Consider the following 17,820-nt stretch of genomic DNA (forward strand, 5'->3'; position numbering starts at 1 on the left):
TTTTAAGATTCACTCCCTAACAAAGTCGCATGTATCTGCACCAATTATACTGTAGTTTCCGACTGAAACATTAGCTTAGTCTTTATTTAGATGCATGCACGCACGCACGCACACCTACGCATGCGCGCGCGCGCACACACACACACACATACACACACACATTCCTCTGTTTTACCATGGGTAGTGGAAAATGGAAAACCACAGTCAGTCAGTCAGTGGCGGTGGGCAAATACTACTGAATACAGGTTCATTCAGTTACATAAATCTGCAGACCACCCAAAATTGAAGAAAAATGTCCATCCAAATATTGCTGAATGCACACTACACAGAGTAATTGAGGATGACTGCTGCAGATGGTAAGACCTTTATTTCTTTAATGTGCTCTGTGATCCTGTGATGCTCTGTGTACAATAAAACCAAAGAAAACTAGACCAGACATAATATCATGAAATACTGGCAAGTCACAAACACACAAAGGCCATCACAACACAGAACACCTGTGACAGCAGCACACTGCTATTGTTTAGTGGGCAGCTGGTTTATTAAAGGCTTTGTCTAACGTTAATTAAAATCTCCTTCTTCCAAAGGATAAGAGTTGCCTTAACACCGTAGCCATCAGCTGCTTAGGCTTTCACTGTCCGACTTTTAATGTTAAGGCCACAGTCTGTGTTGTCTGAGGTTGTAGGCAGGGAGACATGACAGAAACCCCCTGCCTCTCAAACCAGGGTGGTCCTGGAGCTTTAGAGCCAAGGTAAGCCAAGCCAATTAAGTCTGCACTGGAGAGGTGAAGTGCTTGCAAAGACATCCATGTCCACGCACTCACCATCCATGTTTCCCTTTCTTCTTTTCTTTCTCCTGTGTATAATGATGGAGGTTTTAGTGATCATTGTGCAGGGGATGATCACTGAGCTCAAAGCGTGCTCATTAGAACTGCAGTATCCTCGTCTCGGTCAGCATAGCCTCAGCTATCACATCATCTCTTTAAACCCTGGGATCCATGGCAAGATAAGGAGTGAAGACACCAAAACATCCTCAGCACTCTTCCCTTCCCTCCTCTGCCTCCCTTTCCTGTTTCTTTTCTTCACCCTCTCCAGCGCAATAACAATTACCCATGATGCTTTCGGTGACATGGCGGTCAAGCTGATGCGCCCTGGATGTGACACAAACAGCTCCGTTCTTGTGATGTGAAATAAACACCAGGTCACAACTCATCAAAGCCTGGGAGATTCCCCAATCCTCTTTAGGGGTGAGTGGATTATCCTTCCTAACCCAAATACTCCCTCTGCTCCCTGACTGCCACAGACAGTTGTGTTGGGCCTCACTCTGCATACATCCCAAATTACCTCAGCTGAGGTGACAATTCCAGCCAGATACAGAAGCTAGGCTGCATGTTTTCACACACTGTGGGCATGTAACATGTAATCTGTAATCATGCAAATTTTCTCTTTGTTCTTGCTTACTTACTCTTGTTTTTAGGTTGAAAGCAGCAACAGAGGCTTGTTCCTCATGGATTCTGTCTACGGCAGGCAACTTTCTGATGCTCGTGAAAATGCACCAGCAACATTTGACATGTACGAACCCAGGAGAGTAGGAAAGAATCTCTGATTGCACCGTGAGCTTAAAAGTAGTCTGCAGGTTGTTCTCACTGAATGATGTGTTGAAATACACATTGTGTATGTGTGATATACATAGTGTTGGCTTCCTTGTGTGACAAAGAATATGAGAGAAGCTTGAAGGCTGGGTTTATTCTTGGAGCACTAATGAACATGGGAATGCACGGACGCAGTGCAATATTCACCAACTTAGTCACTCTGATCTATTTTGGTCATAGAAACATCCCTGTGAATTACAAACTGAAAAACACAGTTCCAATTTTCTTTAACCAAATGCCTGTATCTAAAAAAAAAATTTATACCAAAAAAATGAAAAGTCTTACAAATTATTAGAAACTCGTCATCTAATCCAAATGATGTAGGGATGAAATTCCTCAGAGAAAACTGTCTGTCCATAACAGCTTTTGGCTAAGGTACAAGAGATACTTGATTTAGCAGGAGGAAAAAAAAAAAGACAGCGCTCTGGGGAAGCAGCTGTGGCCCATAACACACACACACACACACACACAAACTGCTGCAGCTAAACAAGACTGCTGGTGCAGTGTCGATTAAGTGAATGATGACAAAGGCTTGAATTGAACATTATTTCTTAAGCAGATTACTATATATCAACTACTCCTTTAGCAAGCACTTGGGCCACATGTCAAGCACATAAAGAAAAGTTTGACTGAGGGAGAAAAAAGAATGACAAAGACCTTTATGGAAAGAGTAATGAGAGAGTGACATAAAGACAGAGTAATCCAGTTAATGATTAACTAGAACAGTGTTAATCAGAGGATATGCTGGTGTGCTGATTGGATCTGCCCGCTGTGAGGGGTAACCCCATCTGCTGCATGAGGATGGGGTGAGGCTGCAGCTAGAGGGGACAGTCTCTGCTATAGGAGGAAACATCTAAGACAGATGCTGCATTTAGTTTGGTGTGACTTCTTATAGCCTTCGTAGATTAATGAGAGCTTTCCATTGCAATTATGCATGGGGAGGAGTGGCAGGTTTGGCGTGCCTGATGCATCTGTATGTTTAAGAGCGCAGGGATGGCGCCCTCCAGTCAGCACAGTGTTAGTTGATTCAGTCTGTTAGAAATGGCCCAAACTCTGAGTCATGGGTTTTTAGCCAATCAATATATACGATCATCAGTTGAGCCCTGACCCCATGATTGGGCTGGAAGAACATTTATGCTGCGTTTATTGTGGCAGTGTCTGGTTTCAACCAAGAGGGCAATCTCACACGCCTTTTGTCAACAGTGAAGAAGGGCATGGGCAGTACTAAAGCTGATTTATTTTCTGCTTTCCCGCTGAGCTGGATCGTAGCTTACTAATGCAACTTACACACAGGATGTCTACCTCAACAGTGGCTGTTTTCCAGCCCTGCAGTGAAATACTATGTGTATATTTCTCTCACTGAAGTGCAGACAACTCTAACTATAATTCCCTCTACTCTACAGTACATGATCAGAGAATCCCCACTAGGCTGCTGTCCCACATTACTCTTGGCACCTTTTAGCCTATATTTGTCACTCTGTGCCACACTAGCCCTTGGCAGTGTCCTGGTTTCACTACCTCCACGTGCCATGGTACAACTTACTGAGACATAGCCAGCACTGGTCAGCCCAACCTAAAGCCTTGGCACTCACTGTTCACGTGAGAGATTAACACTGCTCTTCTCTCTGCTGTTAGTCACACCCTATTGGCTTCCACCCTTCTACAGATTAGCCTGCTGCAGACAGGAGACTGAAGAAAATATTCTTTGTTAAACATGTCAAGCCTCAAAGACCCTAAACAACAGCCAGACTTTGAATGAGTCGGAAGCAAACGTTAACACACACATGGAAACTAGGACACTTGATGTAAATGATTCAGTACAGACATATAAGTGCACTGCATAGAGGAAACAAATACCATATATTTAGGTTTAATAAAAAGGCAATGCATTTACTCAGCTCAAATCCAACTTTAAACCTCTGCATGCTGGCACCAGCACCTGTTTACCTTGCTATTATTGTTGCTTGAACATCTGAAAGGAAGGCTCTGCTACTGAATTTTCTTCATGAATAAACAAATACATTTATGATTTATAAGTTCTTTTGCAGCTGTGTAATTAAACAAGCATTTTGCACCCTTCAATTATACGCATTCAAATGTTTGTTTTGGTGTGTTGTTTGGTGCATACTTGTGTTATGTGACGTAAAATGTGCAACATTAAATTTAAATATTGGATTGTTTGATTTTGAACAACTTAGGTGTGTCCTCTATATGCATCCTTGCCTCATGTTTACTGTCACATTTCACTGTTAACAATGTTGTTACATTTACACTTCGCCCACCTATGCAAATAAATGATCCCCTATGACATGATTTTATGTTATCTCTTTTATAGAGCTGTGCAAATTGTTCAGGAGGGTGGTGAGCAGACTGGTAGCTTGATTTTTATCAGCTGCTCTCCCCTGGCCTTCCCTGTATTTCTGGCTTACTAGATACAATGAGACAGCAAGAGTTGCCTCATAACAAAACAGGGATTAATTTTTAATCCAAACAAAAGTCTAATTAGTGAAGCCTGCCCCACACTTGGAGCGGCTCTGAGGCCAAAAAGGGCATGTCATGGTGCTCTGCCTTTGACTTGAGATGAATCTCGTATAAGCAAATGAATGGTATTGTTCAGATCCAATGACTGCATGGCAGGCGGGTGGCTAATCCCGTTAGGATGCGTCCATGCTGAAGATGTCTGGAGCACTAGCAGCACACACAGCTCTTGGTGATCAAACACCACCTAGATGAGGGCTGAAAGGATGGAAGCTAAGCTAATCATAGTATTTAATACATCTCAGCACAGGCCCAGAAATGAACATAGATTAATCATTAATGCTCTACAGCACTGCACTGTGATTACCAGGGGAGGCCATGTGGGCTGGGGGAAGGAATAAGCAAGGTCTAATGACATGTTTGTCCATCTACACCCTCCACACAGCCCTCAGGGTCTGTATGCATCACTGTGTTTGCACGTTGATGTTCGAATGAGGCAGATTGCAGTCACCCTCATTTTGCCCACATGACATGTATTCATTGTAGTAATCACATAAAATAAAAAAAATATATAAGAGAGGAATAAGCTAAGGGATGAAGATGGGTGGTGAGACAGCGTACAAAAAACAGGGGCAGGCAGAGATGGTGGTTGGATGGAGGCTGCATCTGTCAACAGTATGGATAAAGACAAATGGCGTGCCACTGCTCTTCGGCCAGGCAGAAAACCACCATGTCCGTGTTTGTCTGCTCCTGGTTTCCCTCTCTGTCAGGTCATAATCAGCAAAAAAACTCAGTGTCAAAGCAGAGGAACATGGTACTACACACACTATCTGTCTGCCTGTCAGTATTTCTCAGTTTGTGTAGTGAGCGTCAGGAAGAACTCTGATCATTTTATCAACAATGAAGCTTTTACTGAAATAACCCACATACTGTACTTGGCGTACTGTGTGCCATCACCATGGCAGCCATACATATAGCCAGATGGAAGGTGACAGGAAGTGACCTTAAAAGCTCCTCTCTCCTCCCACCTCCCCTGTCCTCTCTGCTATAGTGCTCATACACTTGATTTCTATTCTTATTTTCCGACCTTCTTTTCCTCCACCCATCTTTCTGCATATAATCAAACGGGAGTATTTCATCTCAGCAACTTCTCTAAGTCCAACCTCTTACAATCGCCTACATTGCCCTTTTTCCATTTCTCTCCTCTCCTTTTTGGCATCAACTGCTGTCCAGTATGTGCTTTTGGTGTCTGCAGAAGCTAAAGCCCCACTCTGTGGAGAAAGCATACAATGAAATGAGGGGATTTGCAAGGCGGTCCATTGTTCGATGCATTCATGCAATATAATGGGACATTTCCGTCAGGAGCGGTAGCCCGGTTTGAGGATCAGAGAGCCCTGGCTTCACACGGAGCTGCTGGATATATCAGCATGAACTCCCACACAAAGAGAGTCTTGGGGGCCAGTACAAAACAAACAGCACAGATCAGAAGAGGACGAACCAAGAACAAAACTAGTGTGACATGTAGTGTAGTGAAAAAAGACAAAAGATCATAATTTCTCTGGTTGTTTGGTTGATTTTTACTGACAGCAATTTTGATAAAAATCTCTGGTCAAAACATTCCAGATTCCCTCTTACAAAATACAAAAAAAATCTTGTTGTTTTAATATCACGGTAAACTGACAAAACAAGCAATACCAAAGAAAAATGTTGCTGCTCTGTGATATTGTGATGTGCATTTCAGAATATCTTGCACATCTTTTCAAGGAAATTAATATTAATGAGTAAAACATTCAATAGATTACTCAAAAATAAAGTTAATGATTAGCTGCAGCCCTGATAGAGCCAAAAGAAGAGGTTTGTTTCCATGGTGTCAAAATTCAATACCCAATACCCAAACGACTGTCTGCCAATGGTGACATACTGAAAGGAAATGTTGTGAGACTGTGCACCAACAGGTGTGTTTTTATGTTTTGTGTTATTACATGAATTGATGATGATTTTGTTTACATTAAATATAAAAAAGATTAGAAGTACGTATACTGTATACTGAAAAGATCTGATCCAAGAGCAGCCAGCCATGAATTTTTAAGGCTAAAAAAAATTGTGATGTTAAGTCTTTTCCACAAACGCACCATAGTAACAACTGTCCATATGCTCATCGAGACTGACGCTCGCACACAGTGTTTAAAGGCGACTGTGAACAAATAGGTGCTGACATTTTCCTCAAATCGATACAGACACACTCGCACATGCTGCTAAAGAGTGAGAGAGAGAGAGAGAGAGAGAGAGAGAGAGAGAGAGATGCCGTGCTGCAGTGCTGCTCTCTAGCATCCAAACTGTCCTGGACAGCACAAAGCCCTACCTGCTGCCTCTGCTGCATCCCTCTGTTAGAACAACCAATGATCACAGCATCAGCAAGCAATTCTCTGATAATTTTCAACAACATACAGGCACAACTTTAACTTCAACTCCTGAACTCATGGTCCAAAAGTAAATGGTATTAAGTTATACCCACATAAATATGCATGAATGTAGTGCATGATCGCAAAAACTGAAAAAAGTGAAACACATGCAACAGTAACACATTAAAAGCAGGATGGACAGTTGATGGAGGGGAGAGATAGGGTGATGCTGGTGGAAATGATGCTGGTGGAGGCTCAGTGTTGTACTCACAGCTCAGAATACAGGATGTGCAGGTTGCCCAAATTGTCTGTGTAGTTGGCCGGGCTGAGCCAGGGCAGGACCAGCAACAACAGAGCCTTCATGGTCAACGCTCTGCTCTTTTTCCTCTTTTTCCTCCCCTCTCTTTTCCCTCTTTCTTTCCTCTCTGCACTAAAGCTCTCTTTGCTTCTATGCCCCCCACCTCCCCGTCTTCCTCCTCCACCTCCGATTCTCCAAACCTGGCCGTGCTGACCCCTCTCCTTGCCTGCTTTCCTTCTCCAGAGGCGCTCTCAGATCAGAATTAATCTTTCACTTCCTACCTTTTCAGGCTTCTCTTTCCCTCTGTTCTCCCCCTTTCTCTACCTCTGACTGTGTGAGTTTCTTCTGCCTCAGGCTGGCTGCCTGGTCATCTCAGCTGCAGAGGCAAACGGGCCAGTTGCCAGAGGTTGAAGACAGAGCAGAGGAGGAAGAAGCAGCAGAAGCAGGTGCAGAAGAAAAGTCCCGCTGTGGCACAGGAGGAAGAGGACAAAGTGCAAGAAGTAGAGGAAGGAGACCCATGCAAAGGTGGAACATTTGGAATACAATTTGAGATGTGCAGCCCCTAATCTGCCCTGGGCATTGGTGAGTTGTAAGAGGATTTGCTCTCGTACGCGTGTGTGTGCATGTCTGTCTCCCTCAGTGTGTGCGTGTCTGTGCACGCATGTGTATGTCAGAGAGAACAGCGCAGGCTGTGACTTATACTGCAGCAGAAACCACTGAGGGGGGAGACGGAGCAGACCAAACAAAGACAGGAGCATGGGGGGAGGTACCAGGTGCTGCTCTGATTGGCTCTGCCTTCCTCACATGGAGACGCACATGCACACACGCAGACACATACACACACGCACACAACCTCTGCATTCACCTCCCCCCTGCCTGCACATACATTGGCTTGTGAATGGGAGAATAGATGGAAGGGACAAGATATGTTGCCTCCAAACCCTCACCCCTCCTCTGCAACGATGGACTGTTCCCTGTGCAGCAGATTGGTCTGATCGCTCAAAGGAATCTGCCTACATGTGTAGAAGAAAAAAAAAAAAAAAAAAAAAAAAACAGACAATGACCAAAACACACCGGCAAATCAATATTCTGAGCAGGGAGGGAAGCTTGTTATTCTGAGTGACATGAAAGAAAATGATGAGGGGAAAAAAAGAGAAGCTGGACTTTTTACTGTTCAGACAGACATTTCATTCATTCAGTCATTCATTTACACATTCACTGAGTTTCAGAATATACATAGGTTAAACCTGTCATCGCTACCTGTTTTGATTGGCTGTGCAGAGCTATTAGGAGGCTGGGAAGTACCCGGGGGAGAGGTGTGTGCTGAAGGACTATCAGGCTTTTGTGGAAGCAACCGACATTGACTGGAAGGTTAGATTTGCTTCTCAAAACAGATGCAAAATACATTTAAACTGCTAATTGCAATGACATGTTTTGAGGCGTGAGCACACTTTCTTTTTTCTGTTTCTGTCTCTTCCATCTGTCTTTATACCACCATCCTTATCTGTCTTTGTCTGTAGTAAACAAGGAGGGAGGGAGAAATGGTGGATAAACAACTTTGAATATGAAACCCTGCAGCGCCTTTAATTTATTTTGACTCCATTCTGTGATATGTCACCCCCAATACCTTTCGAATATAATTTTATTCATTTTTATACATACCTAAATCACAAGTTTGTCTCAGCATTGCGTAACATTGTCCTTATCCTGACCATAACCTCCAGCTTTTTACTTGCCTCCTTTTTACCTTTCCTGTTTTTCCTTTTCTTACCTTTTTTCCACAGTTATCCGATTTTCGCAGCATTGAGCTGACTGCTACCCTCGACAAAGACATTAACTGGTGTAAATACCCTGTCTGATTCAATGTTTCATGGAAGGAGGTGGAGTGGTTATAGGCTGAATTTGTCTTCGTGTGTGTGCGTCTGTGTTAATGCATGCATGCGTGCATACTGAGGCATAAGTTGTCTTACGGTATTTGAACAGTACGCACAGCAACAAGACCACAGGGCACGCAGGAAATGGAAATGTAATTGGATTGTGGCAGGATGCAGTTTGTGAACAGAAATCAGTCTGCCCCACAGGAGTCGTTTCATACACTAACACATTAACTCACGCTCACAAAAGCGCCATCCTATCATACACACATGCTCTCACCCCATTATTCCTTTTCATTTCCCAATCACTGGAGCTCATTCTTCATATTGATGGGAAGTCAGAGTGGTTATTTTCAAATATATGGCACAAATATATGGATCTGAATTTTGCATTTCAAAGACAGGTATTGTGAGTATAACCACGGGACATATTCGTATGTAAATGAAATGACCACATAGCACGACAAATAATAAATACAGAGTTTTCAAACGTTACTCCTAGCCATATGATAGCTTCCTCTTATTATACTAGCATCTGGAAGAATTTGCATCAGTCTCATGTGTGTATTCCAATTTCTCAAGTTTTAGGGAAATGATTTGAGAACACACGCTATAAAGGACAATTTTATGAACATTTTCCATAAAAGCCAACACTGATTTTCATCTATTCACAGTAAAGTCTGTGAATGCACAATTTGGTTTACCTTTGTGTCTGAAAACTATGAAAAACATACCAGTAAGCCAAACTGATGCACTGGGTGACATTCCTCATAAAATGCTTGCGGTATCTCTTTTTTGCAAATGGAGCTCCAAAGGGTAAAATTACAGTTGATTTCATAATGTAGGTAGCAAAATCATTTAGTTTAACCATCTGATGGCTGGCTTTGGTTAGAATGTAGCTTTATCTCCTTTTCTCTCTTTGCATCTCTTGCAACAAACATACAACAAACAGCAACAAACAAAACTATAAGCACATTTATACACATAGAAAATAATTAGAACTGCCACGGATTCTCATTTCTTTTCTAAATATTCACACAAGCTTTGAAGAGTTCCTCTGTGGACTCAGTGGAAATGCATTTAAAAACAAGTGAATTCTCACAAAGAGGAGGAAGAAAACAAATTTGCTCAAGGCAGAACATCAGTAAAACATACACATGGAACTCCAAGTAAATTAACTTGACAAACACAAATAAATATGAGACTGAGAGGTATTCTAAGTAGAGTTCTAAGCATTACAGTCAGCACATGCACATGTAGCTACATGTAACTGAGTTAAAAAAAAAAAAAACACACACACACACACACACACAGAAAAGAAAGAAAATACCTGAGTGGGTGGGAAGGCCAAATTCTATGCAAGCCTTTACAGGACAAAGTAACAAAGCCAACAAAAAAAACACACTGATCAGATTTGTTCCTGTTTGCAGTGGATTTGTCCAGAATGACAATTTCTCCACCCAAAGGCCAATAAAGGTCATGAATGATTAGATCAGTATGAAATCAGCTCTTAACAGATGGTGTGGCTGTCTCAGCCATTACAATTCCTGAATCACTGCCAGATTCTCGGGTATGGACAGAGACAGCATACTCTGCCTTCATAGGCACCAAAATATCCTCACAGAAAGGACTGGTCAGAGAAGAATGGTGTCATATACGTGAAATCACAAGTTCTACACAGGACCTGTTTTTATTATGGGCCATTACCACAGTAATACTTTTGAGTGTCCATCTGGCACATACAGCCGATTTATGTCTTACAGCTGGTAAATCACAGCCTGCACTACAGCTATGCACTCGAGACTGTACCAACAGAGGCAGAATTTAGGAAGAATCCTGAATAAATGATAGGAGAAACATAATTAATGGAATTCAATGGATGACAATGGTATTTAATACCAGTTTTCTGCCAAAATTGTAAATAAGGGTAGACTTAGTTTAGGCACAAAAATGATGTAGTTAAGCTTGAGAAACAATTATTAATATGGTATTATGAGACATTGACAGGCTTATGGTTACAATGATAACTACTTTGTTACTTTGGTTGTTATGGTTAAAACAAACACATGTTGACTTTCATTGGGAAATGGGATGCAATTACTGTCTTCACCCCAAACCTCTCTGTCTGTTGACTTTATATAATAACTATATAATAACATCACATATTTCAATATTTTCCTATCTGCTTCCTTTAGTTTATCACCTGTTCATGTAAAACTTCAACAAATATTAACTCAGGAATAAAATCCAAGATTCATGAATAAAATCTGTTCAACCCTAGAAATATTTACTCCCCTATTATGGCAGTTGCCATAATCACAGGACCATGCTAAATAAATGATAGGAATAGAAATGTTGAAATGGGTGTTTCAGTGTAACCTCTTCACATCCCTGCACACAGTGTGCCCAGCCGTCTCTCTGGATGTGACCCCTCACCTCCACAGATAAGGCCTTCTATGGGAGAGCAGTTGAATCCTTCTGGGAGCCAGCCTCAGAGCTTCACACCTCATTATAACATTCACACTACATGAAGGAAAAGGCTGGGGAACCATGGAGCAATGGGAAGAGAAAGACAGAAGTAGAAAAGAAGTTGTGAAAGAAGAAACAGAAGAAATTGATGTACGTGTAGTGAAGATGATGGGAAATGAGGCAGGGGGAAAGGGGCAGAAAACAAGTTTTTTTTTTTTTTTTTAGTTCAAGGAGTTTTATTCAACTTGACTTTTTATAAAATGCAAATCAATAGGAAACACTCTGCTGTCTATGTGTGATGTGTGTGTGATGAGATGCACTAATTATCCTAGCAGCCTGTGGGCTAGGGGAGTGTTAATGAGCATTAATGAAAACAGACCTAGTCTGGGAGAACCCAAAGTACTGCCTTTTAATGATATATAAACAGAGGAACTGGGTCCAGTGTAGATGAAAGCCTGGTTGGAAGTAGACCTCTCCCATCTGGGACTGGAGCTGTGGGTTATTGTCAATTCGTAGAGCAGGGTGGGAAACTTGAGTGTGTGTTTACTGCAGGTCATTGCAGTTTTTACCACATAAAGTAAGGGTTAGAGAAAGAAAGATAAAAAAGAAACTCAAGTACTTGCTTACTTGTGTAAGTTCACTGATTATATCTCAATTTCTTTAATGTAAAATACACAGTTAAGGGCCTGCAGCTACTTTTGTGAGTGTCAGCGCTGGAATAAACTGAAGCACGCTAAACCATACCATCCTACCTGCTTTTGATGTGGTCTTCGAGGTCACCACGGGAAAGCATTTCAGTGCAATGGTCAGTGAAGGGGCAAGCCACAGTCAGCTTGTCCAGCAGCTTGTGCACCAGCACGCTGGGCTTCCTGCAGCTCTGCAGCATGAGCGGCTCCCGGCACACAGGACAGAAGTCGCTCTCCAGCAGGAAACTGGTGAGACATTCCTGACAGTAGGTATGTCCACAGGGCGTGTCCAAGGGCCTGATGAGTGGCTGGAGGCAGATGTGACAGAGAAGATCATCGTCCACCTCATCTTTGTAGAGGTACTCATGGTTCTCCTCCAGCTGGTGACTGTGGCCACATGACTTGCAGAGATTAGGAGGTGGAGGCAGCAGTCCATAATCTGATGGGGAAAGAGGCGGTGCTGATGGTTCAGACATGGCCGTTGCACCTTCAGGCTCTATGTTCTCCTCCTGGATACTCATTGTAGGGCAGGACTCGTGATGTCTTGTTGGCTCTTGTGAGGAGGTCATTAGCAGCAACATGTGTAGGGAACTATATAAGGAAATGAAATACAGTAAGGAACGTACTTAAAATATCAAAAGTACAGGTTCTGCTGTAAAGTATCTCAGTATCAGTATCTTTCACCGATATATTATTATATATGCAGAAACTTTGCAATTCTGAAATTTAGTCCAGTGGTTCCCAAGGGTCAACATATAGATAAGAGCAGCCTTGTGATGATTAGGAAAAAGATACAAAAATATGTGTTGATTTTTTGGCTGTTTTTTTATAATCTTTGTTTTGTGTGTGTGTGTGTAGATGGGTGTGTGTGTGTGTGTGTGTGTGTGTGAACTAAAGGATAATATTACATTTGTGGTATCTGAGCAGTTACTTAAAAGAAACCATCTGAGTAGTTAAAAGGGGAGATATATTAACAACTCAGACTTCTGAAAAAATGGACCCAAATAACAGCCACATAAGCAATAGCAGCAGCAGGTTTCCAAAAATTTTTAATCTCTTGGTTTTTTATCTTTTTCTCTACTACAGAGAAGAGATATTAAACTACCTAGGTTTCCTCTCTGGGTACAGGAACATCAATACTAGTCATTTCAGAGGCAAGTGCAGACACAGATAGACACAGATAAGTCTGCCGGACTCCCTACCTGTGCTGCATGACAAACACAGCACTGTTAATCCACTATAGGATGTGACATGATTTCAAACATTTTTCTGCCACGCAGTTTTATTTTGTGCTCGACATGATATTAGCGCCAGGGTACATGTCATATCCAAAATAAGCAATAACAGATGGGCTCAGTCAGACACACGTCACCTTGGCAACAGCTATGTTGTTGGCGCTCCACTAGCTCTGTTTCTGGACCCACTGTTGGGTCTTGGCTGCTTAATGAGACACTAGATCTTGTTAAAAAAAAAAAAAACAAACCCGATGACTACAACAACAAAACTTGTGTTTGGAGTCTACAAAATACAAATACAATCCAAGTGCTAGTCCCTCTTTAATTTGAGATATTCCCAAACACTTCACAAACATTGATGTGCATCCAGAAATGATAATGCATTGAAAATGCATGTATGAGCATAATTCTGAAGAGTAACCACTGAGTAGTGAAAACATCCAGACTGTTTCTGTTTTCTAAAATCAAAAGTAAATAAGCAGTATGAAGATGGTGCACAGGAAGTAGCGACAGCCATAAAAAAAAAAAAAAAAACTCAGTGTCTTTGGTGAGTCTGGGAGCAGGAGGCTAACAAGCAGGCACAGTCTTAACAAAATGAACTTTCCCCACCGAGAGCTTGCAGTAACATGGCTGATTCATCTCACACTGTGGCACCTGCTGGTCTGGCCTGATCAAAAAACCACTTTCATCACTGCACAGAAAAATACGTGGAGAGAGAAAGCAAATATCTGCCAGCAAGAAGTGAAAATGAAATAAAGGAATTCAGAGCTAAAGAAAATGAACAATGAAGGTGTGACTGAAATTCTCTCCAGCTCCTGATCCTGAACAGGATAACATAATCTCCTTTAGGTTTGTTCTCCCCTCTTGCCTGGGAAACCTTGGTGTTAAAAGATATCTTCACATTAACAAATAGAATAATAAAGGATTTAGAATCTTCTCCTTTTTTAGTCTAAAACAAAATGGATGATATCTTCAGCACCCACAAGCATACAGGTCTATCAACTAATAATCTGCATTTGGAATGAGGATCACACAATAACAATACTTCTCTGCACACAAATACGTGTATAAACAGGCAGAGATATGCACACGCACACACACACACACACACACACACACACACACACACACACACATACACACACACTTCTATACACCCACTCATACAGACAGGCACATCCAGAACACACACCTATGCCTCAGGAGCATCAGCTCTCTCTGATTCATTTCTAATCTCTGAAGCGACAAGACGATAGTGCCGCAACAGTCCTGTTTCACCGCTGCGCTTTCTTCTAGAAAGAGAAAGTTGATTGGCTGAAGCCTAACTACGTACTGCTGATGTCATATTAATAACTACACTTGCGGTCCAATAGCCGAACAAGTGTGTGTCTTTCAGTTTGCCTGCACATTAATCATTCTGTCCAGACTTCTATTCCTTTTTCATCAGAAGCTAAAAGAAAAGGCATTGTGAGATGTTAGATTGTAAACATGACACAGATAGATGAACCAACCTCCATTCAAAAAGCTTTCCCTTGTGCTTCTCAGCTATTGAGAGCGGGGAGAGTTGTTTGTTTAAGATAGCCTATACCTTCTTCCTCACACACTGAACATGTAAATAGGGCCGTTGATACACTCTGAGGTTACTCTCCTGTGATCTGAGATGACTTGGCAGGTTAATAATGATACACGGCTGTGCCAACTCAGCAGCTTTTCCTAACAATGGAGTGGAAAAACAACAGTGACAGTGACAAGGTGACTGTGTCTGTACCAGCACTCTTACAGTGCACACTGAGCTAACATGTTGTTATGTGAATATCCGCTCATTATATTCAGCTGGAGAAATCAAATTATATGCGCATCAATAAAACGCACCCTTGGAGAACAAGTCCCAGTCAGTCAAATCAGATAAAACACATGCACACCAGCATACCGCACTGGATTCCATGTCCTGTAACACAACCTTTTATATAAGCACTTTGTTAATCATTGCAGAGCACTGAGCAATAAATTGTTCATTAACATTTCCATTCATCGTCAGGTCATAAAAAATGTTAAAACACTCCATGGTACCAGAAGAACCTGCTGATACCAGATCAGTGCATGCAGCTCAATAAACATAAATCCTCGGCACAAATTAACATGAGGAGTGTAGTCTAACACACACAGACTCCAACATAGTCTGGTGTGTTCAGACATGTCCCCCAAAAATACATTACGTCATTTTTTTCCATTTCTGCTTCGTAACCATGTAGAAAAAACACTTTAGAAAAAACAGCAACAGAGACAAATAAATAAAATGCCTTTATATTGCTAATACGTAAATGACACTACCTGTGTTAGACAATACACATTCTGTCAAGAATTAAGAGTCATTTTACTCATGTCTTTGCCTCTAGGAATCTTTTTTCCTGATAAGAGGAATTGAGCATTTAATTAAATAGATAATTTAATTTAGAAATCAACCTATCTGGCTTTAGACACTCACTGTGAACAGGACACACACATAATCTCACATAACACAACAACTTGAAAACTAGAACAACTTGTTCCAATTAGAATGAACATATGGGATGTGGAGCAGCAGAGTACTATATGTTATTCCTGGCTTCTACATAAGGCTCTTGTGTATGTGTGTGCATGTGTGCATGTGTGTTTGTGTGTGGGGTGAGGTGGGGTGTATGCCGACCCTTCTCTCAATTCATAGCAATCTGCATAGTGAGTCTGAGCAGGACCTGACAACTCAGTCTGGGAGGACAGCTGCAGGCAGATGTGAAGCTCTGTGAAGTGTCTCTGACATGGCTGAGTGGATCAGCACAGACTGTACTGAACACCAGCACACACAGGTAACAGATAAGCTTCACTCACGAAAAAACTGTCTAACACATGGAAAGTGAAGGTAAAAGGCAGAGATTCAATGCAAATGAATTCCATGCAAATCACACAGACTTCCAGGACACACTGGTACAATGTTGTATGAGTGTACATAAAGTTGAACTATTGAAGCATTTAAGACAAATAACCACAATTCTACCAAAATAAATGAACATGGAGAGAAAATATTCTTACATGACTTCATGAGCGACGTTGACGTTCAGTTCAGTGCAGTTCACCTGGACAGGTAAATCCAGGCAGAGGGTGTAACATTAAACCACTCAGAGGGAAGGTAGAGGGGAAGGAAAGGAGAGTAAAATGACTCAGTGAAGAGGACTTTGTCCCAGTCACCAAGTCTCCTGATTGGTTGCTGGTCTTCAAGTGGAGAAATTTTATCCCTCTGCCCCCCTTTAGGGAATTCTCCAACCCAAAACAGGGAAGACTTCAACTGTGTGAGCTCAGAAGCAGCTCAGCTCCAGTAGGCCAAGGTGATGAGGAAGTGGTAGAGCAAAGGGGAGTGGCCAGGGAAAAGGTAAACAGGAGAACTGCCCAAACCTGCTCTGGGACTTCAGGAGAAGCTGGCATTCCCTACAGAGTGGAGCAAAAGAAACTACCATATGAAAAACAGTGGAGACATTTTTTTTAGAAGCTCACCAGAAAACAAAATCAGTTTTTTTGTAAAGATATATTGAAATGTTGAAGGGCACCAGCAGTCTGAGTTACAAGTCCTGACAGTACCATTCCGTACATACACACAAAAAAACTGAATAACTCACCAAACATTTCATATACAAACTAATTGACTTCCTGCAGATTTGTATTTGCATAAACACAAGCCCTGTGCTTTGTTCTTTAAACAGGATGCTCAGAATCTGAGTAAATGACAGCATGTCTCAGGCTTACATAATCTTACCATTTAGAGCAAGCACTGAAACCTGTGTACAATCCATTCACTATAATACTTGTTGCTTGTATCGAGCCTCATTTTTTTGTTGTGGTTTTCCTTCTTAATAAGAGCTTCTTTTGTAAAGCTGTGCGTGTGACTCCGGCTTTGTACAAAAACAGTCGTTATCGTCATTTTCAGATGTGGTTTTTCCTCTTGCCTTTCCTACCTCTTTAAACCCGGAGACTGCGAGCCACAGGTGCACCAGACAAACACAACCACAGACACAAAATTACAGTTCTTCATGAGTCACCCTGTGATGCAAGCAGAGACGAATCACAAGTTGCCCTATAGAGAGGTCATTCTCGAAGCACTTAGAATTCGGCCCACTCTTCCAGTCAAATCAATTTATATATGCACTTGATTCAGATGGTCCACAGGTTATTGGCCGAACGATTTAAGTAATGACAACCTTCTTGTATCAAGTTATTTTGATTTGCTTGTAATTTTTCCTGACATTTATCATTAATCACACATGTAACCTTGAGGTGCTGCTTTGCTTAAAACATTTTTATTTCAACGTGGATTTTATTTCATTTTCAACGTGTATATCGGACACAGCCCATACATTTTAAACACAAACTCTGAACTGAGCAAATGATTATGTTTGTAATACATATTTTTTTACCTGAAGAGTAAAAGGTGTTTGTCATATACTTGTCATTCACTGACCAGTGAAGCATAAACTTAGCCACTGTCCTCCTCTCTTCCCTCTTCTTCTACTACTATACTATACTACTACTATAAAAAGCATAATATGGCAGGATATGCTAACTGGTAGGAAATGCCCATGGAAGATTTTGGATTTCTTGGACTTAAGTTCTCTTTGAAGTGCTGAGCTGAACCTGCATCCGGTTTTATTTCTGCTGAGTCCTCAGCGCCCTGCTGGATGTTATCTAAGCACTGTAGTGCA

General features: G+C 41.7%; 1 protein-coding gene across 2 annotated transcripts in view; it reads right to left on the reverse strand.

Annotated features, from left to right (window-relative positions):
- Positions 1–16,447, reverse strand: part of lnx1 (ligand of numb-protein X 1) — a 30,342-nt gene extending 13,895 nt beyond the window's left edge. The window contains exons 1-2 of one of the 2 annotated variants that reach the window (XM_026305373.1): positions 16,160–16,447; positions 11,925–12,449 (exon numbers count right to left, since the gene is read on the reverse strand). In XM_026305373.1, the coding sequence (XP_026161158.1) occupies positions 11,925–12,439 (515 nt within the window). In that variant the 5' untranslated portion in view covers positions 12,440–12,449; positions 16,160–16,447. Of the gene's footprint in view, positions 1–6,802; positions 6,895–11,924; positions 12,450–16,159 lie in introns of those variants that run through there. The other variant, XM_026305375.1, reaches the window with a different exon arrangement.
- Positions 16,448–17,820: the final 1,373 nt, after the last annotated feature.

The sequence above is a fragment of the Mastacembelus armatus genome, chromosome 4 (genome assembly GCF_900324485.2).
Source record: "Mastacembelus armatus chromosome 4, fMasArm1.2, whole genome shotgun sequence".
NCBI lineage: Eukaryota > Metazoa > Chordata > Actinopteri > Synbranchiformes > Mastacembelidae > Mastacembelus > Mastacembelus armatus.